This window comes from Desmodus rotundus, chromosome 13, assembly GCF_022682495.2.
Source record: "Desmodus rotundus isolate HL8 chromosome 13, HLdesRot8A.1, whole genome shotgun sequence".
In the NCBI taxonomy this organism is placed as follows: Eukaryota; Metazoa; Chordata; class Mammalia; order Chiroptera; family Phyllostomidae; genus Desmodus; species Desmodus rotundus.
The window spans coordinates 40,728,664-40,755,574 of record NC_071399.1 but is presented as its reverse complement, the minus strand read 5'-3'; the positions used below and the strand labels follow the sequence as shown (position 1 = coordinate 40,755,574).

At 36.8% G+C, this 26,911-nt stretch overlaps 1 protein-coding gene across 2 annotated transcripts in view; it reads left to right on the top strand.

Moving 5' to 3' along the window:
• The window catches only part of PCCA (propionyl-CoA carboxylase subunit alpha), a 473,714-nt gene that overhangs the window by 318,807 nt on the left and 127,996 nt on the right, over positions 1 to 26,911 (top strand). Inside the window, exon 20 of one of the 2 annotated variants that reach the window (XM_024578842.3) lies at positions 22,903 to 22,946. The exons of the other annotated variant lie outside the window; for it this stretch is intronic. Coding sequence (XP_024434610.2) covers positions 22,903 to 22,911 — 9 coding nt within the window. The 3' untranslated portion in view covers positions 22,912 to 22,946. The remainder of the gene's footprint in view (positions 1 to 22,902; positions 22,947 to 26,911) is intronic. 2 annotated transcript variants of the gene reach the window in all.

Here is a 26,911-nt window from a genome sequence, read left to right as displayed (position 1 = left end):
TTTCTGGAGCTTTGGTCTGTTCTTTCATTTGGGTAATTTTTTTTGTCTTGGTGTGCCTGTCACGTAAAGGGGTGGAGCCTTAGGTATTCACCCTGTTGGGGCAACCCACGTCGCTGCACTGGGACATATGTGGGGAAGGGGTCTGAGAAGGAACAATGATGCTTGCTCCACTCTCTCTGCCAGATTTCAGTCACTTCCCCTGCTACCCACAAGCAAAGTGGGCCTTTCTGGTGCTGATTCCTGTGCGGGTGGGTTTGTGTATGTTCTGGGACCCTGTGGGTCTCTCCAACGAACTCTCCTGTGAGGCTGGGAGTTTCTCCTGCTGCCTCCTCAACCCCCACGGGGTTTTCAATCAGTTGTTTGAGGTTTTATTTTTCCATGCTGGAACTCTGGGTTGCGTGGTCTGTTTCACTCCCACTTTGTTCCTCCCAGTTTATCTGCATGCAGATGTGGGACTGCCAGGTCTGCCAGCCACCACCTCGTGGGATCCGCCAGGTACTCCTTGCTGGCCAGCTGCAGCCTTGCCCACCCTGCTCCACCTCACTGGGTCCTCCAGCCACCACCTTGCTGGGAGTCCTCTCAGCCCATCTGAGAGTCTCTGCCCCTCCTACAGGTGTGGAAGAATGTTTCTTCTTCACTCCTTGGTTGTTGCACTTCCATACAGTTCAATTTTCTGTCAGTTCTGGTTGTTTTTTGTTTTAAATTGTTTTTGTCCTTCTTTTGGTTGTGCGAGGAGGCACAGTGTGTCAACATACGCGTCCATCTTGGCCGGGAGTCTCTCTCTCTCTTTTTTTTTTTTTTTTTTTTAGGATCGGTTGTTGATAGTTGTGGGTTTTTGTCATTTTACTGTTCATATTTTTGATCTTTTTCTTAGATATGTCCCTTTAACATTTCTTATGATAAGGGGTTGGTGATGATGAGCTCCTTTAACTTGACCTTATCTGAGAAGCACTTTAACTGCCCTTCCATTCTAAATGATAGCTTTGCTGGATAGAGTAATCCTGGATGTAGGTCGTTGCTTTTCATGACTTGGAATACTTCTTTCCAGCCCCTTCTTGTCTGTAAGGTTTCTTTTGAGAAGTCAGGTAGTAGTCTTATGGGAACTCCTTTGTAGGTAACTATCTCCTTTTTTCTTGCTGCTTTTAAGATTCTCTATCTTTCATCTTAGGTAATGTAATTATGATGTTCCTTGGTGTGTTCCTCCTTGGGTCCAACTTCTTTGGGACTCTCTGAGCTTCCTGGACTTCCTGGAAGTCTATTTCCTTCACCAAGTTGTGGAAGTTCTCCTTCATTATGTTTTCAAATAAATTTTCAATTTCTTGCTCTTCCTCTTCTCCTTCTAGCACCCCTATGATTCAGATGTTGGTTAAGAATGTTTAAAGTTGTCCTGGAGGTTCATAATACTTTCCTCATTTTTTTGAATTCTTCTTACTTCATTGTGTTGTAGTTGAATGTTTATTTCTTCCTTCTGCTCCAAACCGTTGATTTGAGTCCTGGTTTCCTTCCCGTCACTGTTGGTTCTGTGTACATTTTCCTTTATTTCACTTTTCATAGCCTTCACTTTTTCCTCTATTTTGGGGCCCCGCTCAACCAATTCTGTGAGCATAATGATTACCAGCATTTTGAACTGTGCATCTGATAGGCTGGCTATCTCTTCATTGCTTAGTTGTATTTTTTATGGAGATTTTATCTGCTCTAGCATTTGGGCAATTTTGTTTTTGTCTCTGTGTGGCTGTTAATGTAGTAAGGGGTGGAGCCTTAGGTACTTGCCAGGGCAAGGCAACCCATGTCTCTGTGATGTGGTGCTGTATGTAGGGGAGGGATCTGAGAGGGAGCATAGCTGCTTGTTCAGCTCTCTGCCAGCTTTAAGTCACTTCCGCAACTACCCACAAGCAAATTGGGCCTTTGTGGTGGTGATTCCCATGTGGGTGGTTTGGTGTATATTCTAGGACCCTGTGGATCTCTCCAACAAACTCTCCTGTGAGGCTGGGAGTTTCTCCCACCAACTGAACCCCCACAGGTTTTTACAATCAGAGATTTGAGGCTTTATTTCTCTGTGCTGGAACCCTGGGTTGTGCAGTCTGTCTTTCTTCCCAGTTGTTACTCCCCGTTCATCCGTACACAAATGTCAGACAGTCAGATTCACCAGCTGCTGCCTGCCCTGGTCCTCCAGCTATTTCCTTGCCATGAGTCCTCTCTGTCCTGGCTGCCTGTCTCTGCCCCTCCTACCAGTCTGGTTGAATGTTGTTTCTTTAACTCCTTGGTTGTCAAACTTCCATACTGTTTGATTTTCTGTGAGTTCTGCTTGTTATTTGTTTTTAAATTCATTGCTGTCCTTTGGTTATGGGAGGAGGTACAGTGTATCTGCCTACACCTCCATCTTGGCCAGAAGTCACTCTAATAGCTCAATTTTTAGAATAGACTCTTATTCTTGAACATAAAAAGGATATGAGCAAACAAGTTCATTTCACTACTATATTTATACCTAATGTAGGCTTTTTGTTAAAATGTGTAGCTTAATTGAGCATTAGCCTGTCAGGTAAAGAAAAGAATATTTTCATAGTAGCCTTTAAAAATGAATAGTGTAGTACTATTAGAGGCTTATAATAAAGGACTGCAATTCTATTTAGAAAATTTTCTTACAGCACACGATAGAAAATTAAGATAATTTTTGATATTATGCTTATTTTATGTTTAAAGTCTTTTTTAATTGTTTCATTTTGACAACCAATAATAAATGTTATAATTATATAAACAACTTCTCTTGTTAGATTAATGTTTTTGAATTCCCTTCCTTCCAATTATAAAAAGTATACTAAATAAAGAAGCAAAAAACTGTATCCTATTTTAGGAAAATACTTTCTATTGATGATTTTTTTATTTTTATTTTTTAAAAGATTTTATTCATTGATTTTTAGAGAGAGGGGAAGGGAGGGAGAAAGAAGAGAGCAACATTGATGTGTGGTTGCAACCTGGGACCTGGCCCACAACTGAGGCATGTGCCCTAACTGGGAATTTAACCTGCGACCCTTTGGTTCACAGGTCAGCACTCAATCCACTGAGCCACAACAGCCAGTGCTGAATTTTTTAACAGAAAAGCATAATATTGGTTTAACAAGATTTTCACTTTAGCTGAAACCTTTATTTTCTTGATAAAATTATTTTGCCCTTGAGAAAAAAATTACTAGGAAATTAAGTCCTGGTAATTGCTCTTTAAAATGTTACATTTTTCTCCCAAGAAATATAAAACCATTGTAAGTAAAACCAACAGGCCAGAGGGAAATTTTGTTGCTCATTTCAGTGAAAAAAAAAAAGAGGGGGGAATGTTCTTAGTATACAAAGAATTACAATTCAATGTGAAAAAGACCAACAACCCAGGTGAAAGGTTTTGAGATAACAGTTTACAGCAAAGGACATATAAATTGCTTCTGCACATATGTGAAATTGTGATAAACCACACAGAGAAATTCAAGGTTAAGTAGAACATGGTTCCATTTTTCACCAGTATTTTGGCAAAGATGAAAAATTTGATAATTCCCTAATTTTATAAGGTTGTAGGAAAATAGGCCCTTATACATTATTTGTGAGAGGATAAATTATATAGCCTTCATGGAAAACAATTTAACAAAATGAAGTTATACTATCAGGTATGTTTACATGTACGAGAATGTTCATGGCAGCATTGCTCTAATAGCAGAAGATTGAAAATAACTGAAATGCCCCTCACAATGCGATAATTAAATCATTGTGGTATGTCCATAACATGAACCTCTGTGTAGTCATTAAAAAAGATTTGAGCATGCTCTATGTGCTAATTTATGAAGTGACAAAAGAAACGTACATTTATTTGTGTAAAAAAGAATATATATGTTAATTTTTCTGTGGGCTTCCGGCCAAGATGGAGGCATAGGTAGATACACTTTGCTACCTTGCACAACCAAAAAGGATAACAACCAATTTAAAAACAAAAAACAACCATAACTGCCAGAAAATCAAACTGTATGGAAATCCAACAACCAAGGAGTTAAAGAAACATTCATCCAGACTGGTAGAAGAAAAAGAGACAGGAGGCCAGGGCAGTGAGGACACAACAAAGCAGTGGGTGGTGGACAGGGGTAGGGAAGGCAGTGACTGGTGGACTGGGATATTCCACATTTGCATGGGTACAAACAAGAAGGAAGAACTGGAAAGAGAGACAGACCATGCTATGCAGGGTTCCAGCACGGGGAAATAAAGCCTCAAAAACTCTGACTCAAAAAACCTTTGGGGTTTGTGGCAGTGGAGGAAATACACAGTCTCACATGAGAGTCCATTGGAGGGGCCCACAGGATTCTAGACCTGCACAAACCCATCCACTTGGAAATCAGCACCTGAAAGGGCACAATCTGCTTGTGGGAAGCAAGAGAAGTGACTGAAAGTGGGTCGAGAGCCGAGCAAGCTAGCAAATGGCATTGTTCCCTCTTGCACCCTTTCCCCACATACAGCACCAAAACACAGTGATGTAGGTTGCCCCACCCTGGTGAATCTCTAAGGCTCTACCCCTTACAATGTAACAGGTACACCCAGATAAAGAAATATGACCTGAATAAAAGAACAGATGAAAACTCCAGAAGAAGAACTAAATGATGAGGAGATAGCCAACCTATCAGATGCAGAGTTCAAAACACTGGTAATCAGGATGCACAAAGAAATGAATGAGTATGGATGCAAAATAGGAAGAAGTGAAAGCTATGAAATAGCCTTTTTCACTATGAAAAGTGAAATAATGGAGAACCAAGATGGCGGCGTAGGTAGACACACTGCGCCTCCTCGCACAACCAGAACTGACAGAGAATCGAACAGCAAGGGGGACCAACACCAAGGAAACAGAAAATAATCATTCATCCAGACTGGTAGGAGGGGCGGAGACGGCACTGGGGTGGAGAGGACTCTCGTGGCTGTGGCGGGACTGAGACTGGCGGAGTGTGGGACAAATGGCGCAGGCAGTCCGAGCACTAGCAGACCCTGCGGCCCCACATTTGCACAGATAAACCCAGAGGGCCGGACTCAGAGTGGCGGAGAGTGGGGCAGGCAGAGTGGCGGGTAGCACCTTGCGGCACCACATTCGCCCACAGATAAACCGGACTAAGGGCGGGCAGAGAAGCAGACCGCTGCGCAACCCAGGGCTCCAGCTCGGGGAAATAAAGCCTCAAACCTCTGATTGAAAGCGCCCCTGGGGGTTGGGGCGGCAGGAGAGACTCCCAGCCTCACAGGAGAGGTTGTTGGAGAGACCCACAGGGGCCTAGAGTGTGCACAGGCCCACTTACTCGGGAACCAGCACCAGAGGGGCCCAGTTTGATTGTGGGTAGCGGAGTGAAAGACTGAAATCCGGAGGAGAGTGAAGCGGGCGCCATTGCTCCCTCTTGGCCCCGCCCCCACGTACAGCATCACAGCGCAGCGACCAGCATTACCCCGCCCCGGTGAACACCTAAGGCTCCGCCCCTTAAAGTAACAGACGTGCCAAGACAAAAAAAAAAAAAAAAAAAAAAAATGGCCCAAATGACAGAACACTTCAAAGCTCCAGAAAAAATACAACTAAGTGACGAAGAGATAGCCAACCTATCGGATGCACAGTTCAAAGCACTGGTTATCAATATGCTCACAGACTTGGTTGAATCTATTCGAAAAACAGATGAAAAAATGAAGCCTATGCTAAGAGAAACAAAGGAAAATGTACAGGGAACCAATAGTGATGAGAAGGAAACTGGGACTCAAATCAATGGTATGGACCAGAAGGAAGAAACAAACATCCAACCAGAAAAGAATGAAGAAACAAGAACTTGGAAAAATGAGGAGAGGCTTAGGAACCTCCAGGACACCTTGAAATGTTCCAACATCCGAATTATAGGGGTGCCAGAAGGAGAAGAGGAAGAACAAAAAATTGAAAACTTATTTGAACAAATAATGGAGAACTTCCCCGATCTGGCAAAGGAAATAGACTTCCGGGAAGTCCAGGAAGCTCAGAGAGTCCCAAAGAAGCTGGACCCAAGGAGGAACACAACAAGGCACATCATAATTACATTACCCAAGATTAAACGCAAGGACCTACATCCAAGATTACTGTATCCAGCAAAGCTATCATTTAGAATGGAAGGGAGGATAAAGTGCTTCTCAGATAAGGTCAAGTTGAAGAGGCTCATCATCACCAAGCCCTTATTATATGAAATGTTAAAGGGAGTTACCTAAGAAAAAGAAGATCAAAAATAGGAACAGTAAAAATGACAGCAAACTCACAGTTATTAACGACCACACATAAAACAAAAATGAGAGCAAACTAGGCAAACAACTAGAACATGAGGGTTGTCAATAAGGGAGTGGGAGGGGGAGAGGGGGGTAAAGGTACAGAGATTAAGTAGCATAGATGATAGGTGGAAAATAGACAAGGGGAGGGTAAAAATAGTGTAGGAAATGTAGAAGCCAAAGAACTTATAAGTATGACCCATGGACATGAACTATGGGGGGGGAATGTGGGAGGGAGCGGGGTGGGCAGGGTGGAGTGGAGTGGGGGGCGGAAATGGGACAACTGTAATAGCATAATCAATAAATATATTTAAAAAAAAAACAAAAAAAAAACAACAAAAAAAAAGAAAAGTGAAATAATGAAAAATATACAGGGAACTAACAATGAAGGGAAGGAAACTGGGACTCAAAGCAATGATTTGGAATAAAAGGAAGAAATGAACATTGAACCAGAACAGAATGAAGAAAGAATAATAATAAATAAAAAATGACGAGAGAGTTAGGAACCTCTGGGACAATTTTAAATGTTCCAGCATCTGAATCATAGGGATGACAGAAGGAGAAGAGGAAGAAGAAGAAATTGAAAACTTATTTGAAAATATAATGAAGGAAAACTTCCCCAATCTGGCAAAAAAAAAAAAAAAAAAAAAAAAAAAAAGACTTCCAGATAGTCCAGGAATCTCAGAGAGTCCCAAAGAGGTTGGACCCAGGAGGAACATACCAAGGCACATCATAATTACTTTACCAAAGACGAAAGATAAAGAGAGAATCTTAAAAGCAGAAAGAAAAAAGGAGACAGTTACCTACAAAGGAGTTCCCATAAGACTGTCAGCTGATTTCTCCAAAGTGACCTTACAGGCAAGAAGGGGCTGGAAAGAAGTATTCAAAGTCATGAAAAGCAAGGACCTATGTCCAGGATTACTCTCTCCAGCAAAGCTATCATTTAGAATGGAAGGGCAGTTAAAGTGCTTCTCAGATAAGGTCAAGTTCAAGGAGTTCATCATTACCAAGCCCTTATTATATGAAATGTTAAAGGGACTAATCTAAGAAGATGAAAATGATCAAAACTATGAAGAGTAAATTGACAAGAAACTCACAACTATCATCAACTGAACATAAAAAAATAAAAACAAACTAAGCAAACAACTAGAACAGGAACAGAACCACAGAAATGGAGATCACATGGAGGGTTATCAGCAGAGAGGGCATGGGGGGAGAAGGAGGAAAAGGTACAGGGAATAAGAAGCCTAATTGGTAGGCACAGAATAGATAGGGGGAGGTTAAGAATAGTGTAGGAAGTGGAGAACCCATTATGTACTTATATGTCTGAACCATGGATGTGAATTAAAAGGGCAGAATGCTGGAGGGAGGGAGGTGCTGGGAGGAGGGATATAAAAGGGAGAAAAAATTGGACTACTGTAGTAGTATAATCAATCAAATGTACTTAAAAAAGAATATATGTGTTTATGCTTGTTATGTGGATAGTATATCTTTGGAAGGAGCTACACAAAACTGATAACCATAATTGCCTTTGAAATGGGGGCCTGGATGGCTGACCCCATGACAACAGTGAGAGAGAAAGATACAGAGATTTATAACATGTCCCTGAAAACTTTTTGAATTTTGAATCCTATATGTGTATCACGTATTCTTAAACACACACACACACAGACACACACAAGGGAGGTTTCAAAATTGTGCAGTGGAAGGGTCTGGAATATGTGGGACTGTTGAAAAATGGAATTTTAGTCACCTACCAAAAAACTCTTGCAATGCGTAGGCCATCTAAGGAAATATTCAACATGAGCAGCTGGCTCATTGAATAAACAGTTCTGGCATTACACATACAGGACGAGGCAAAAGTAGGATTACAGTTTTCATGTGGAAAATAATACAATAATTAATAAATAACACTACAAGAATAGACTATGTTTTGCATACTCACGACTTTAAGCTTACTTTTTCCCTATCCTGTATAAGTGCAATTACTTAAACTCCTACAGTTAGCACTTTGAACTGGGAGGTGGTTGCTGGCAATTACTTAATTGTCTATGTTTAGACATTGACCTAAAGTAAGAAACTAGAAAAGCAAAGAAACAACTGTACCGTGAGTGACAGAAAGGCAATTGGGTCAGAACAGATTTGGGGAGCCCCTATGACAGCATCTCATTTAGCCTTCTTTAGGTGTGTAAAGCACCAGAGAGATTACTATATAGAAGAGTTAGAGAATAGCAAAAGCAAAAGGTAGGGAGAGCTTACTCCAAAAATATTGCTTGGGGTCTAAGAATTTACAGTGAGTTTCATGGCTCCTAAAACATCACTGTGGGATGATACTATTTTCCCCTATACTTGCTTTAGGGAAGAAGATCCAAAAGTAACTTGCTTTACAATGTGATGACATTACCTGAAGCTAAAGACTATCCTTTCAAAGAAAACTCAGTCAAATCAAGTTGATGTCTAATAGGAGGGGGTCAGACAAATGAGGTTGTGGAAAAAATCAAGTCTGATGAGTAACCTTGCACAGCTTGTTTATTTTTAAAATGCAGCCTTGTTCAGTGGGCATGGTACTATCCTTTTGAACCTAGCACTGAATTTTCATTAAAAAGTGAGGCTCCTGCCCATGTAATCTGGAAAATTACTTGTCATTTGGGTGCACGGTTGTACCTTAGCCTCTTGAATGACTCAATCATGTTCAAGAGTGCTCAAGAGTCAAGTAACTTATTATGAGACTAAATGAAGGAAAAAAATAAGTTGTAAAACCCACTTACTTTGGAAATGAAAAACGCTAAATGGTATTGTTTGTTACCATATTAGAGTTGGCAAATACTATAATTAAGACTTCAAGTGATTTTAGTAATTCCCTGGTTTCAGCCACTTTCTGTAGCATTTTATTTAGAATAAAACTTTCAATATTAACACCAGAAATTGAGGTTGAATCAGTTCAACTTTATAAACCATTATAAAATATCCATAGTAGTCTAGTATCATATTATGGGCACTGGTAAAACTTCTACCATATATATACATTTATTTTCTATCTTTACTTAAAAATATTTTATTCATTTTGGTATGGTATTGTCCCCTCAAACTTATTTATAAATAAACAGTCAAGCAGTCTGTTGAAGTGCCTTTGCTGAGTGGTTCAACCATTAGATGAATTTTGATAGATTCATATCCATTGCACATTTGTCATCTCAGTTGTATTATAGTTTAATAGCTGTTTATTGAGTACCTCCTATGACATAGGTTCTGGAGAACCAATAATAATCAAGAGAGATAACATCTGACTCCTAGTAGAATATGTCATCTCTCTTTTTTAAAATCCCCACCCAAGGATGTTTATCGATTGGAGAGAGAGAGGAAAGGAGGAAGGGAGAGGGAGAAAAAGAGTGGGGTAGGAAAGAGGGAGGGAGGGGGAGAGAGAGAGAGAAAGAGGGAAACGCCAAACAGTTGCCCTGACCTGGATCAAACTTGCAATCTTGGTTTGTGCCCTGACCAGGAATCAAACCTGTAGCATTTTGGTGTACAGAATAGTGCTCCAACCAACTGAGCCACCTGGCCAGGGCAAATCTGTGATCTCTTGAGGGTGACAAGGACAAAGGTTGTGTCAGTCGAGTACAATAGGTGAGTGATGACAGGGAGAGACGGGCACCGTGGATAACAGCTGGGGGAGCTCTAACCTGGTCATGGAGGTGGTTGTGGAAGGCTTGAAGATGAAATAATGACCAAGCTGAGACCTACAGAAGGCAGATGAGGAGTGAAATTTTAGAGATGAAAAATAAAATACATAATATTTCACGAAATTTCTTATTGCAGTTCTGAAAATCATCTTATACCCTATTTATTGTGACTATTTCTAAAGTTCAGAGACTTGTAATAAACTAGCATACCTATCCTCAGTGTTTATGTACTGTAATACAGTCACAGCGAGACACGGTCTGGCTTACGTACCTGAGGCTGACATAAAGGCTGCGCTGCGCCCCAGGCCAGCTCTGCCTCTGCTGGCGTCGCTGCTCAGCGACCGCCTTTTTCTTTATCCCCGTTGAAAAAACTCTTTTTTTTTCTCTGCATACCTTCACTCCTTTACTTTAAATAATGCTTCATTGAGTATACAATTCTTTTGGTTTTGCTTTAATTAATTTCTAAAATGGAGGTTTAAATGACATAAATAATTTAGGTGTACAATATAATGATTCAATGTTTGTATATATTGCAATATGATCCCCACAAGTCTAGTTAACATTTGTTACCACACATAGTTACACACTTTTTTTCTTGTGATGAGAACTTTTAAGATTACTCTCTTAGCAGCCTTCATATATGGAATATAGTAGTATTAACTATAGTCACCAAGCAGTATGTTATATCCTCTTGCCTTATTTATTTTATAACTAGAAGTTGTACCTTTTTTTAAATGTATTTATTTTTAGAGAGGGGGGAAGGAAGGGAGAAAGAGAGGGAGAGAAATATCAATGTGTGGTTGCCTCTCACATGCCCCTCACCGGGGACCTGGCCTGCAACCCAGGCATGTGCCCTGAGAATCAAACTGGTGGCCCTTTGGTTCACAGGCCAGTGCTCCATCCACCGAGCAGAAGTTGTATCTTTTAAGGCCCCCTCTTCTCCAATTTTACCCACCCCTACCCCTACCAGCAACCAGTCTGTTCCCTGTATCTATGAGCTTGTTTTTATTTTTTTATCTATTCATTTATTTATATTCCACATGTAAGTGAGATCATATGTGGCATGTGTCTCTCTGTGACTTGTTTTACTTAGCATAATGCCCTCAGGATTCACACATGTTCTTTCAAATAGCAGTATTTTCTTTTTTTATGGCTGAATAATATTTTATTCTGTGTGTATATGTATGTGTATCACATTTCGTTATCCGCTCATCCATTGCTGGATACTTAGGTTGTTTCCATATATTGGCTATTGTGGGTGTGCTGCAAGGGACATAGGGGTGCATATATCTTTTCAAGTTAATGTTTTCATTTCCTTCAGAAAAATACCCAGAAGTGAAACTGCTGGATCATATGTACTTCTATTTTTAATTTTTTGAGGCATCTCCATATGTACTTCTATTTTTAATTTTTTGAGGCACCTCCATACTGTTTTTCAGGAGTTATAAGAATTTGGCTCCCCTAGGCCAACTCCTCATTGAACAGTGAAGAACATATTCGGCCTGGAAGATTGAGTGACTCACCCAAGGTTGCTTGGTAAATAAAGAGAGCAAAGCAAGAAGTCCTAGGTCTCCTGATGGCTAGTCCTTCTCTATTTATTGAGCTCTCTGCAAGGTGAAGAAATTGTAATTTTAGCAACTGTGCACAAAATAAGGATTCAATATTTGTATATGTTGCAAAATGATCATCACAAGTCTAGTTAACATTCATTGTCACTTTTCCCTATATATATATATTGCAAAAAAAAAGTTGAAGTATTGAATTTTCCCTATTTAGGGAGCTTGTCGCCTACTGTCACATCTAATAGTGTTCGTTAAGAAAAGGTGTGATTGCTCAGTATGATCATATGAGCTCACCATAACCAATTACAGAAAGTTAGAAAGGCTTGGTAGATAGGTACTAAGACTACTTTATTCTCTTGGGATGATAGTCCAAATTCTGAATTTAACTTTCTTTTATCACTTCATGGTCCAAATAATGGCTGTTCAGTGGAATATTTTTGTCAAGCCAGTATGTTTAAAGTTTTGAACTTCTGGCTTTATGTATCAGGAAAAGGTTAACTGTGCAACCATGGCTAATTATTTCATTATTTTTTTTAACCAGTTCCACTCAGAAATACATGAAACACTTTAAATATTCATGCATCTCCTGGTTTGTTTTTTCTTTTAAGTTCTTACAAAATCTGCAAAACTAGAGTTGAGGCCAGAAAGAAATTTCACATAATGAGAAGTAAAACTGTTGTGCCTTAACTCTGATATTTTAGTATTGAAATAGTGTAAACTCTTAACATTACTTTTATGGAGCTTTGTAGTTCATAAAAATAACATTGTTGTTGAGCCTCAGTGTGCAGCGTTTGCGACCGAAGGTTTTGATGTCTTCGCGAAAGACAGACTAGGGCTTTCCTTTGAATTGCGTGAGGCAGTTTTCGATGCAGCTTCTCAGATGGATTTAATTAGTCTTTCATACGACTGGGTGTCCGTTGGTTGCGGCCGAATTCTCATTTCATTCACCCACAACTAGAAACACCTCGCTTCAAACAGGTTTCTTCAAAGAAAGAGGGGTTTAGGGTTCTATGTTTTACTGCTTTTTGATGTTGGTTTCCCTTTAACTGAGAAAACCTTATGTTTACACAACTGTTATTATTAAGAAAACACAGCTTTCTTCCCTGAGTTGCCTTTTGTATGAGTGCTGGTTATTGGTGGGAGTCAGCGATCTGTGGAATAGATCTCTGTCAGACATTAGAGAAGCTGTTTGTGTGTTTTGCTTATGAGAGGTGTCAACAAAAATATGGAATAATTCTCTAAACCTGAAATTGGAATGCTGGTATAAGGTGAAAGCTAGCAACTGGTTATATTAATGGGGTGGTTGTTGCAGAGCTTGTAATATTAACCACTAAAACAGAAAATCAGCTAACAAGGTTGCCATAAATCAAATAATACTGTGTTTTGCTTTACTCTGCCTACAGTGCATGGCTCATGGCATACTTTCAATAAGTACGTTGAAAAAATGAAAACATTTTCTAAAATAAAATGATATATTTTAAAAATGTATTCTACTACTAATATTTGGGGTTTTAAAAAATTACCCCTAGACCTTCACATTTCATTAGAATAGCTACTGGAATTTACCCTGAAAATAGTGCTCTTTCTTTTTTTCCTGTTATTGTGTTCAGGGTTTTGCAGGCGTTATCATCAAGGCAGCTTTTATCTTCTATGCCCACAATTTTAATTACATTTCAGGGGATTGTGATCTCTTCCAGAATTTAGCCATTTGTTGTATTTAAGGATGAAATGCTTCAGGGGGGTTGGGATGTTCACTCATGGGCACAGGTTTGTATCTCTAAACGTTTCTCTTGCTCTAACATCCTGATTTGTTTGTATAAAAATCCTAAATACTCTTTACCTTCTTATTACTTTCCTTTTCATGGAAAGACAAAGTTAATGTAGACTCTGCAAGCCTAAAAGTTTTTCAAAGCCACAGATCACACTGAAAATTGCATACTAATATAATCTCATTAATTTTTTGGTGTCTTATTTCAATATTCCATCTAAGAATCTCTAGAAACTCAGGTTTGTATTTCTGCCATGTTGCTTAGACATAACTGATCTTTCCCATCTTACTGACCAAACCCAGTTCTATACATCTGCGTCAATTTCTAAAACTCAGTGGTCAGAAATATATAACCATTGAAAATGTGGGAAAAAAGATCAACAAAGGCTTACTAAAAACAAGATTTTAAAAATACTTTGAGCAATATCACCACTAAATCAGAAAGGCATTTCATTGAAAGGGCCAATATATTGTTGAGAATTTATCTGAGTGTTCTTGATTACATATTTGGACTGATGACTATTTTGTGGAAATCCTGGAGTTAGGAGAATTATGTACATATGGCTCAGGAATATTTTAATAATCTAGGTAAATTTATTAATTAAAAACAATATGGATGCAATTTATTTAAGGTGTTCTTTAGTGGTTCTGCCTTTGAGTACAGAATTCCTTGGTTCTGCAGAATTTTCTTTTTCTTGCAAATGCCCTAAAAATCTTGGTAAAACATAAAATATCAGGCGCAAAGGATTTAACCTTTGTAAATTTTCTTTTATATCAATTTGTAAGATAAGTTGTTAGGAAACCATATTTGTAATATTTGAAGTAGTTATGTAACGTATTACAGTTATCACATATTTTATTCTGAGAAATGGGCCATCTTATTGAAAAGAAACATCAATTACATTGGATATAGGACATAGGCAATTGTATTCTTTCTCCATTATGTTCAGTTGTAAAAATTAACTATCAGCATTCACTAACAGCTTTAGTCTGGGTCTAGGTAAGGAGGTGTGGAGAACAATGTCACACTGTATTGAAAATAAAAGTTTTTGGAAGGAAGGAGAACAACCTTACCAGTCACTTAGCAGTTATGTAACTGGAAAAGTTACTTAGCATCTCTTAGCCATGGCAGTAGTAGTATTTTGTATAAATACTGGTAAATAGGAGAAAGCTGAAAATCAGATGTATGTAAGTTTATTTTTTTTAAAAGATTTTATTTATTTATTTTTAGAGAGGGGAAGGAAGGGAGAAAGAGAGAGAGAAACATCAATGTGTGGTTGCCTCTCATACACCAGCTGCTGGGGACTTGGCCTGCAACCCAGGCATGTGCCCTAGGCTGGGAATTGAACTGGTGACCCTTTGGTTCTCAGGCTGGCACTCAACCCACTGAGCCACACCAGTCAGGGCCGGATGAACTTAAGTTTAAATACCAGTCCTGAAACTGGTGGCTGTAAAACCAGTAGAAGTTAGTTATCTTTTCTGAGCCTTCATTTTCCTCATCTATAGAACAGGGTTAATATTCTCCAGGGTTTTAAAAAAAATCAAACGAGCTCTTGTATAGTGGCTGGCATGTAGTAGGCACTCAAGAAACAATGTCTCTTCCTTCTAAAATATAGCTATTTTGCTTTTTAAAAGAACCTAAAAAACCATTTACTTTTCAAGCAGTTCTTTCCCATTGTATGAAAAATTCATGGAAAGTTTTAAAATTAAGACTAAAAATAAAATGTATACAAATACATTGGTAAAACTTGTCAGTATTGATTAATAATTTGATTCTAATATTCTGTGGTTAAAATGTATTACTCATTTTATAAAGCCTTTTTTGAGGCTACAACACAATAAGTGGACGGTAGTTATAGAGGTAATCTTTATCTCCTGGTGATTTACTTTGGGAAATTTTGTAAAGTGAGACTGGGGGCGCCAATCACTGCTGTCCCGTTCTCCTCCGCCTTTGCACCTTCAGAACCCTGAAGAGGTTCGCAAGACCCTGAAGCCTGCAGTTCCTCCTTATTCCACTGTAGGGCGTGCCTACACTGTTAGGAGCAGGGCTGAAGTAATCAGGCTCTTTGGGGGATCTCTCCCTTCTCCATTTAGAGCCTTTCTCTTATCTATAAATACTCTACTGTTAAAAACTCCAGGCATCGTAGAAACACCACACCAATTATTATAGTGACCATTCTTTTCAATAAAATTGATCCTTGTTATTGGATTTTCCCTCCAAATAAGGTTAACAAATACCTAAATTGTCTCAGTTAAGTGTTACGAGATCAACCCGGGTTTGGATAATGCTATTTTGCTAGCTGTGGGACCTCCAGCAGTTATTTTAATTTCTTTGAGCCTCAGATTTGTCATCTATAAAATGCAGTTAACATCTTCATCTAGGATTGTTCTGAGGATTCAATGAGTTTAATGTTTGTTAAAATACCCGATTGATGTTAGGCCCTCAGTGAATGTTCCCTTTCTTTGATTTAGACTCATTTTTTTCCGAACACATGACAAAAAGCTGCAAAGAAAACTAAGGGGTATTCATAATCTGGACATTACTACTTACTGGAGTTTCTGTTCTGATTCAGTGCTGTTTTCTTTATTTTTAAGGTATTTTATTTCTAAGCAAGAAATTATAAAATAAAACATGCCATTTGTTTCTAACTCAGTGTTTAAATCTCAAAAAAAGTAGATGTTGCTTCAAGTTGTCCAATTTAGTGCAAATGACTTTGGACATGGCTCTGCATGGATATATTTGCTCTTAGCTATATTTATCATGTTAGCATAATGATGGATCTGTGTTGCAATTGCCCCATTTTGTTACTTGGTTTTTTATTAAAACTACTGACTATTGTTATATATCATTGCCATATGGAACAAGAGTAAGGAAACCAGCTGGAGATTAAACATAGCACAATCCTCTGTTGTCAATAACCATAGAAAACCTTGTGAGTGGCCACCAAATTGAACAAAAATGCTCATGTTTAGCTTTCAAAATTTAGTGATTACTTAGAACTGGCTTAAATGTATCTCTTTTATCATACAGGTTCAGTGTGATTAATAGAAGAGTTGTTGCTTAATGTTTTTATGATCATATTTGCAACAAGATTTAGAAGAATTTATGATTTTGTTTATCACCAGATACTAAAAAGTAAGGAAGTATGAGAGTGAGTGGTGACTGGCAAGTTTTCTGGTTGTGAGTGTTTTTTTCCATTAGTTTAACACATCAAAGATTGGAGAATTGTTTTGATTCATTCCACACAAGTGGTTTAGGTGCATTAATGGATGTTTTAACCAAAAGTTTATTCCAACTCAAGTGTTTTAGGTTTAATCTATTCCACTGAGTTGTGAATTAGCATATATTCATACCACATGCAACCATACATTGAGAACTCTACTTCAATGTAGAAGTGTTTTGTTTTTGTTGAACTGGGATTGAAGCTTCAATATAAGAAATATACTGATTTACAGGGAGGATGTCCTTGCTAGCATTCTGTATATACAAGGCCTGTCCAGAAAAATTCCAGCCATTGTTAATATAATGAGAACGATTTGCATGACATCAATGTAACACGGCAGCCAAGGAGAGTGGACTGGAATGTACCTGTGTGAACAATGATGATGTAACTATACCAGTCAGTGGGGATAGTAGATACTGTTGAGGGAGCACATGTACTGTGTGACCCTGACATTCAAAATGATCGAGCAAGTAGAGAAACGAATCTGCATCAAATTTTGCATTAAGCTTAAACATTCCTCTACAGAAATTATTGGATAATTCAGGAGGCTTTCAGGGGCAATGGAATGAGTGTAGCACAAATAAAAATGTGGCTCAAATGCTTCAAAGATGGTCAAGAATTTGTTGAAAGTGATCTGAGTTCTGGAAGGCCTTCAAGCAGAACACTTGAGAATGTAGAACTCAGCCCCTCAACAGCCCAGATTTGGCACCTTTCGACTTCAGGCTTTTCCCAAAACTAAAATCATCTTTGAAGGGAAGAGATTTCAGCCATCAATGAGATTGAGGAAAATATAACAGGGCAGCTGATGGTGATTCTAACAAAGGATGTTGCAGAGTGTTTTGAACAGTGGAAAAGATGCTGGGAGAACTCCGTGAGGTCCCAAGGTGCCTCCTTTGAAGGGGACTGAGGCATCGTTGTCCTAGTACAATGTTCTTGTATCTTGTTCAGAAAATGTCTATTTTTCATAGTACATGGCTTGATACTTTCTGGACAGACCTCATATTATTTGCTTATTCAAGCCTGTAACCTTCAACAAGAGGAGGTAATTTTGCTTAGATTTCTTGATTTGAATTGTTCTATTTGGCACTGAGTGGAAAAGAAAAAAATGATATTGAAAGCATTGTTCTGTTAATGAAATTGCTTGTCCTTTTTTGTGCCAAATTTGGCAGGTAAAATTACCATTTATTTTACTTGCTAGAGCTGAAGAATAAGTCGTTGAGGAAAAGTAACAATTTAAGTAATGACACTAGATAGAATGTGCTACATTATATAAATCTTCCATACTTTTAGGTATTGACAGGCAATTTTTATTTCTTTTTAGTAACTTACTGGTTTTAACCACTGTATTACTTCCAGTAGCTTTTATTTACATGCAATTTCCTTTAATTGTAAAAATTTTAAAATACTATGTTGCTACTAATTATAATAAACCAAAGTGAAGCATTTTGATCTGAGGATAAATCAATGGTTGTATTTTGTTCTCAATATTTCAGAAGTATTGCATGTTTTTAAATTATGAATAATTAGTTAAACTTTAAAGATGAAATACATACTTTAATTAAGATGAACATATATAATTAATATAAAATTCCAGATGTTCATGATTTCTTCCATGTTAAATATACTTTGTGCTTTTATGTGTGCTTTAATTTTGGGTTTGCAAATTATAAAAGAAATTTTAATCAAACACCTTGTTTTATTTTATTTTTTTAAATAATTTTAATTTTTATTGTTATTCAATTACAGTTGTGTGCCTTTTCTCCCCATCCCTCCACCCCACCCCAGTTGAACCCCCCCACCCTCCCCCACCTCCACCCTCCCCCTTGGTTTTGTCATGAAACACCTTGTTTTAAATGAGAAATATCTTACTCAAAATATGAATGGCTCGCTTTTAAAAAAATTAATTGTGTGTTTAAACAAAATGCATAAATTTAGCATTTTTGAAACTTTGAAGTAAATATATATATCAAATTTCCTATAGATTAGATGTTCCCTAGTTATAAAACTTTATTTTTATAAGGTTTAAAAAAATATTATGTTGTGTTCTAGTTTACAATAACTAAACCTGCCCTCCCCCCCCCAAATAGAAATCCTCTATAGAAACTATTTGCTATTGTTGTTATTTGCTATTGAAACTATTGTTTTTTTTAACCAACTGGTGAATTTTTTGTAGACTTAGCAAATGTTAACACAGAAACAGGGATTGGTGTAGCTAAAACTTGTAGCCTCAGTCACTTTTTTCTGCCCACTACACTTATGGGTAGGCAGGTGCAGATGTTAGGAAATCTTAACATTGCAATTGACACTAATTGGCATAGTTGTTGGCAGTCTTATCAGAAAGCAAAGGGCTGAATGGTTGAATGGGTTTAGAGAACTTGAATGATAATAAGCATTTTTGTATGCATCTTGAATTACTTTTGTGACCCAGACTAACTAAAGAACACTTTGTTTGACCTCATCCTTCAATGAACAGAAATTATAAAAAGCATAATACACAGTGTATGTGATTACTGATTGTTTTTCAGGTAACCTTTCATAGCTACCTGCTCCATTGCCCACTTTCCATCTCCACTATTCCCTCCCAGGACACAAAGAAACCAAGGTATATGTATAGAACAAAAAGAAGATAACCATTACTGATAAATTATTTTTATTGCTTTGTTACCAAAAGCCTGATGCATATTATAGTACTTTATGCTAAACTGAAGAAAGGTATTCACTGATTTTGTGGTTTCAGTAAGTCTGGGATTTACTTAGAAATAGTCTTGGAGCAGGTGGGCAAATCAGTGGGAATATAGATGTAACAAGATTAGCTTTAAATGGATAAGGTTTGAACTTGGAGGGTGGATATATAGGAGTTTATTAAGCTGTTCTTGCTCTTTCTGTATATGTGTGAAATTTTCCACAACAAAGGGTTGTTATTTGTTTGTTTGTTTAATATGCTTTGACCTCACCCTCTACTGTTGTAAGGGCTTTTATGTCCCCCAGTTCCTTCCTGATACTTGGTTTTTAAAATTTTCCTGGTTCCTTTTATCAGAAATGACTTATTTAAATCAGAGCTGCATTTAACTAACCTGTGTGCTTATGTACAAATGAGCTAATTTCTAGGCAGTGTGGATTTTAAAAGGAGCTTTATAAAGACACCCCCTTAATTGAACGGAATGACCCTCAGGGTGGAATTTTTAGTCACGAGAGTGGGTCTTTATGCCTGTTATAACTATATGGAGACCACCCCTCACAAAAGTGTTAACAATGTTAGGTGCTATGTAACTGATCTTAGCATTTTTGTTCTACAGGTAATTATGTATTTTTCTTCAATAGAAATACTTTCCATAAAGAAAATGTTTTCCTTTTCGTAAATTAGGAGAGGGCATGACTGCATTGTTTAGCTTATGTTTGCTCATGTAGGTGTTTCTATGTGTTTTGGTAACTTCCCCATCTCCAGATAATCCATAACTACCCATGTTAAAAAATAAACTTGAGTATTATTTTATTCAGTCCCTTTGGAAAGGAGTACCTAGACAGAGATGTTTGCTAGAGGCTCTGGCTAAAGTTAGGGACTGAAGACAATACTGTAACCTTTCTGTCTATAGGTCGTTATTGTATACATAATATGTACTTCATGTGAACTTTGTACTCTGCTATTGATCACAGTCCCCTTGAGATTTATTACAATCAAGTAATAGTACACTTTTTAGAAGGTGTTTAAATATGGATATTTGGCTAGTGAGAGGTAGAGAAACCAAGATAATTTTTCAGACTGTTGCTTCTTTTACCATGCTTTTGGTCTATCATGAGAATTGATTTGAGTTGATCCTTATTTCAAAATAGCATTGCTTTAAATATTTTAGATTTTTAAAATAGCTTTCTAAGGAATTAAAATACAAAACAATTTCACTATTTCTTTTTCAGTTTGTATATCTGGAGGACTTCAGGAATGAACATAATTTGCTCACTAATTTTTCTACTATTCCAGTAATTTTCTACTCATCCCCTTCTTTATTAGCTATCAGTTTGGTAGCAAACTGATAGGTGCATTGTTTCTAGTAACTGCTACCAAAACCAATAGAATCCTGGAATGATGCCAATATTATTCTCCCTTCAGTTTGGGAGCATAGTTTTACAAATAATAGAATGGTTTTTGTTCACAGTCAAATAAATAAAAGTTAGATATTCTACCTCACTGAATTAGATAATTTTATTTTTAATATAATAGATATTTATCAAAAGTCCACCAATCTTCAATATCAAAGCACTGTGTTAGCCTCTTCGTGAGGGACGTGAAGGAATAGGGCACTAACTTGCCCGTGTGAACTACTGGTTCAGTTGGGAGGTGTTGCACTGATCGTAATATAAGGCGTGATTTGGTAAGTGCGTAGAGATACAAAATGTTATATAAATTCAAAGAAAGGAAAGACACTACCCAATGTAGCAGAGAACTAGGGGTGGTGTAGGTGGGTATAGTCTATAGGACTCAGCAGGATGAGACAGAAAGTTAAGAGCAAACTTCACAAAGTAAATAGCACATGTAGTAGAGTTTAGAAAATAGTAGGAATAAAATTCAGGGAATAGGGCCTGTGCATGTTTGTTGAATATAAGAGAAAGAGGGAAGGAAAATTGGAATGATAGATTGTTAGATCAAGGCCATTAGTACCAAAGACCTTGAGGACCACATGAGAAGTTTTATTTATTAAGCAATCAGAAGCCAAGAAAGATTTTGAGCTGAGAAAACTCAAAAGACATGATAAAGCCACATTTTCAACTGGTCAGTGAAAGTAAGTAGAATTGCAGCAGAATGGCAGAAGGGCTTTGGGAAGGTTTTCTGTTTGCATGGGTTGCTAAATAGGAAAAGAAAGAGAAAAGAGTTTCTATTTGGCTTAATAGTTAATAACAGAATTTGGGGAGATAGAGAGAAATCAGCAATAGTGGGAGGAGAAAGGGCTAAGCAAGCAAAACTTAGTGAATGTGTTATCTTTTAGAATGAGTCAGCTTTTGCAGCCCTACTTGTGATATGACTCATCCGTTGCTGTGACCACACTGACTTGATGATTGACAGTATGGACTGGAATTCTTTCAGTACAAAACATGACTGTCCAGATAGTTGCCTGACTTGATGGTCTATATTCCTCAACATTTTACTGTAAAAAAATGTAAAGTATATGCAAAATTTAGAGAATAATACATGTGTAATGTGCTGTTATTGATTAATATACCCTTGCTTACCTTTTAAAAAATTTCTTGAATACTTTAAGACATGTTTTGCACATCTTGTAAAATAGTGCTCTTTTGGTTCTTAAAAGTTGGTTGAGTTGTAGAAGATTTCATTGTCCTAAATTGCCAGACCTGTGTCACTGGTCATCTAGTACACTCTTCTTTTCTCCCTAAAGAGAAACCTTTTCCTTTTAAAATTCCACGTAGTGTCAAATCAGTTGACCCTTTTTTTAGGTAAAGTACTATCATATTCTTTTTTGTAATATATACTCTTTGAAGTATTGTAGAATATGTTAGGGAAGATGATATATGTATTAGACAAACTGAAAAAGAAAGAAGTAGCAAACTTGTTAGGTGTATAATGGAAGGCGGGCTTCTCACTGTCAAAGAAGAGAGATACAACTATAGAATGGGTGAAGGCTAAAATGTACCTCATGGTGTTGGATTGGAATTGGAGGGATAAAAATGAATTTAAATTTTTTTGTAGGTAAATATAGAAATAGATTTAGATGTATTAGTATTTAAAGTTACAATGGGCAAATTTGGCAGAAATCATCTTAGCCATGACAAAGTCCTTGCCTGGTAACATTATGTGCCTCCTGGTATGATGTCTAAAAAAGCACAGTATCGCTGATTGAGTATTCCTAGTAAAAATACGTAATCATGAGGAAGCATTCTCCCAAATTGAGGGACACTCTAAAAAGTAACTGGTCTATACTCTTCAAAAATGTCAAGGTCATGAAAAACAAGGCAAAATTAAGGAACTGTTGCAGAAGGACAGAGACCAAAGGGGCATAACAACTAAATGCTGGAGCATAAATTAGGTCCCAGACATGCCATAAAGGGCAATATTGGGGCAATTGGCGACATTAGAATAGAACTTGTCGATTCGATGATAATATTGGAACAGTATTAACTTCCCGATTTGCTGGTTGTACAGTACAGAGAGTGTCCTTGCACTTGGGAATGCATGATGAAATATTAAGGGCCATTGAGACATCATAACTTACTTGTTGCTGGCAAAAATGCTAACACCTTGGAAATCTGAGCACGATATACTATTGCTACAATTTTTATATATATTTTAAAGTTATTTCACAAAAAAGGGAAAAATACTTTATTCCAACATTCATTACAACAATGGAAACTGATTGCACCACTTTTCTATTTCCTGTTAGGAGCAATGAAAAAACGCTGGGAACTCGGTTAACTTGTTAATAAGGTAATGCCGATGGTTTATAGAGCTGATATGCTGTCCTGTTGGCTCTTTCCAAGTGCATTATTTATGATGATCAACTTAATTGGTAATTATGTTTTTACCAGGATCTTCCTTCAGATGTGGTTGATACTGATAGAGTAAGAGGCTGATTGCGAGTTTATATACTGATTGGATTTGATGAGTAGTTTTTGGACATCGATTCCTATATCTCACCTTTATCTATCAACGAAACTGGGTTAAACCATGATAGCAAAAACCAAAATTTTATTGTTCATGCTTTAAAATTATTCTGTTATTGGATTTGTAATTCATGAGAAGTTTTAAGGACATAAAATATATATTAATTCTTAGGGGAGTAAATTTGTCACCACAAGTTTAAAATATAAATTATCAAATATATTATTGGTATTGCAAGGTAGAAAAGAGATGATAAATATCTAAGCATGTATATTAGGAATAATGTCAATGATGGCCACAGAGACTGAGAAAAGAGTACAGACCTGCTAGATAATCCTGGGATGGTAGGACATAGAAAACAGACTATTAAATATGTTTGTTGTGGGCCAGGAGTAATAAGCTATTAGGGCAAATTCTGTGTATCTAAGGATAGTACTGGAGTGCTAAATAGTCACAGATAGATAATATAAAAGAGGTAGGATTAGGAAACAGCATGTTAAAATTTCAGTGTATGGGATTTGGGAAGAGGGAGGACTTGGACATTACTGTGAACATCCTATAGCCTAATCGTGTGGAGTCTGTGGTGGTGAGCCACCAGGTCAGGTAAAATGGGGCTTTACTGGGGAACATCTGTGGTAGTGAAATATATGTGAAAAGCAAAAGTGGTGCTAATAAGAATTAGAGGAAATTAAAAGGATAAATAATGGAAGGGGTATTAATGAAAGCACAAGGAAAGTGGAAGAACAAACAAAAGCAGATACATTTGAAAAAGAAAAAATAGATCGAGAATAATCATCACTGTGGGAGGAGTACACAGTGTCACTACATTGAACTACTAACAATAAGCATTTATTGAGGACTTAATTAAATGCCAGGTACTGGGCTAAGTGCTTGACTTTATTCCTCACAACTCTGAGCACACATTTTACATATGAGGAATTGGAGACGTGAATGATTAGGAAACTTGTGGAGCTGACTATTGATGACAATACCACATAGAAAACACAATTCCACCATGATTTGGTAGGTTTGGTAGAAGTAAAGAAAGCTTCAGTTACTCTCTGTGCTAACCTCATCCACTAGGAGTTATTCATTAAGCTGATATAATTTACAATGTTATCTGCAAAGAATGACCTTATCACACCAATCCAAAAGAAACTACTACTATAATTAAAATGTTGGCAAAATAATGTAGGATTTAAAAAAAACATGCAACTGAAATTAAAGTTGTTACTGATCAATCAATGAGGTGATAATTAAACAGAAATTAGTTAGCCTGGCTGATTGTAGATCAGTACCTAAAAGTTGTTTTTTTTAATTCACATCCTTTGAGATATATTTAATTACATTTATAACACATGCATAGTTAATATAATCTTTTGTAACTGATTAACAGATTATTATCATTATTATGTTTAATTCCTCCTGGTGTTTTGTCATTGTGATGTATTTGGGAGAGAAATAAAAAATTACTTCGAAGGAGATAGTGATAAAAAACTTACAAAAAATGGTTGTCTCCTGTTGTTTTCACAGAACTAGCATCTCCTTTCCCTCTGAAAGATCACTAGGGGTATTATAGCTATATTTTGGAGGAATTATTTTATTAAATAGAAGAGCAGGATAAAGAGTGACTATGCTTTTTGTGTATATTAAGATTTAAGACAGTTATAATTCCTATTAAAATGTTAAGAATCATTAATTATAATCATAGAATAAACAAATCTTTGTGTTAATTTTTATCATGGTTTACCTGAGAAATAAATGCTGAAACAAATAACACAGCAAAGATATTACATCTAAGCAATAAAAAAAAATATGTGAAATATAATGTTACACAGTGGCAATATCCCAATTTACTAACTGAATTGTGTTACTGGGTAATGTGAATATGCCTCTTCTATTGCATATACTATTTAATAATCATATTTTTGTTATCAGTAGTTAAGAGATAAGATCCAAATCCAAAAAGAACCAATGACATCTTTATCTCTAGAACAATCTGTTCTTTCAAGGTACAGAGGTGCAGTGTGTCTACTGTATACAAATACTCTTAGTATTTAGATTACATTTGTTACTTTCACTTCTGACATATGAACTTAAGGGAAATGCTCTGAAAAAAATTACAAGATAATTGCTTCTATAACTTACATAATTTATATGGTTCTTTTAATTTCCTTACATGTGAAATAGGAGCAGGAGAGGTTTGTTGGAGTATATTATTTCTAGGATCCTTTCCAGCCTAACAGTCAAATGGGACAACTGCAGATTTTTTTCACTTTTTGTGCGAAGTGATTATTTTAAAGATATACTGTGAAAGCCTATTAAAGGGGCAGGAACTAGTTATTCCCTTCTGAGAATCAGTTATAGCTTGACCAACACATATTTTTTATCCTTCACATTGTCTTCAGAAATAGAGGCATGATATATGATTATAATCTTTTTGAAATAGTGGAATACCTTGATTTTTATGTTAGGTTTAATTCTACACAATGCTAATCTTAACATTTGATGACAAAAAATAATTTAAAATTTGAGTATGACTGAAAGAAGACTTGTGTGGTGAATCAGAAACACTTGTTACAGCCTGTATCTCTCCAACTTCATATTATTTTTGGAAATGCCTTTTGGCAAATATTTTGTTTTGTAAGTCTTACATTCCTAATCTTAGAAAAAAAATGGTCAGCAGGTGCCTACTGCAATAGAAGCTGTAATATTTTAACTGTCACGGGGTGTCTCTGAGGAAGTGATTTAAAAAAATTTTTAATGGTAAAGGATGTAAGTAACCTCTTTCAAATGTCAAATTAATTTCGGGTGGGTACTTTCTTTTTCCATTATGATTACGTAGATAGGAAAATTGAATGTTCCAAACAACTCATGGAAAATGTTCCACATCAACATCACTTGTACTACAAATGCAGTTAAATGGTTTTAATGGAAAGCAAAGTTACAGGCAGATTATTAAATATGAGAAAATACTTTTTTGAAGTAAAGAAATCATGTCTTTGAAGTGTTCTTTTAAATATCATAAATAATATTATGAATATTTTTAAATTGAACCAATGTCTTTGATTAAGCTGGGGGAAAGTTGTCAGAAAATAGAGCATGATATTAATTTTATGAGTTATACCCAATATAGTCTTGTTCTAATTAATTAAACTTATAATATTAATACTTTAAATAGAATATAATCTTTTAGCGATTATAGAATGGTAGAGACACATGATGTCCTAATATTAAAGGTTGCAATATTACACATCTTTTTGGAGTTTACACTTTTCAAAAGCAGGAGGGACCTCCATTGGTCATTCTCATATTTTCTTTATTTCCCCTTTATCCCTGATTTTGTAAATGATGAGTTATGTAGTTACGGAGTTTATTCTGCCTGTAGTGAAGCAACCCATTGGAGATATGGAAGAATATATGTGGGAACACTAGTCTATCACTGTAGTCCAGGTGAGACAATGGCAGGTTTGGGCTAAGGTGGTAGTAGTGAAGATGGAGAGAAGTTGGGCTACTTGAAAGCCTCTCCAATTATCCATTACTCCTAAATCTCTTTCCTGTGCTCTTTGATATAATCTCTCCATTTCCTCTCAACCCTTTCCACTGTGCCTTATGTATCTCTCTTGTTTTTTCATCAACAGGGAAGATGTGGGATTGTTTTTCTCCTACTGTCATTCTAGACCACTGTTTCCCTTCCTCCTGTAAAACCCTAGTTCTTTGAAGTTCACATCATCAGTCTACATCACCACCTCCCCTAACTCTTGGCAACATTTAGGTCCCCTTCCCTGCAC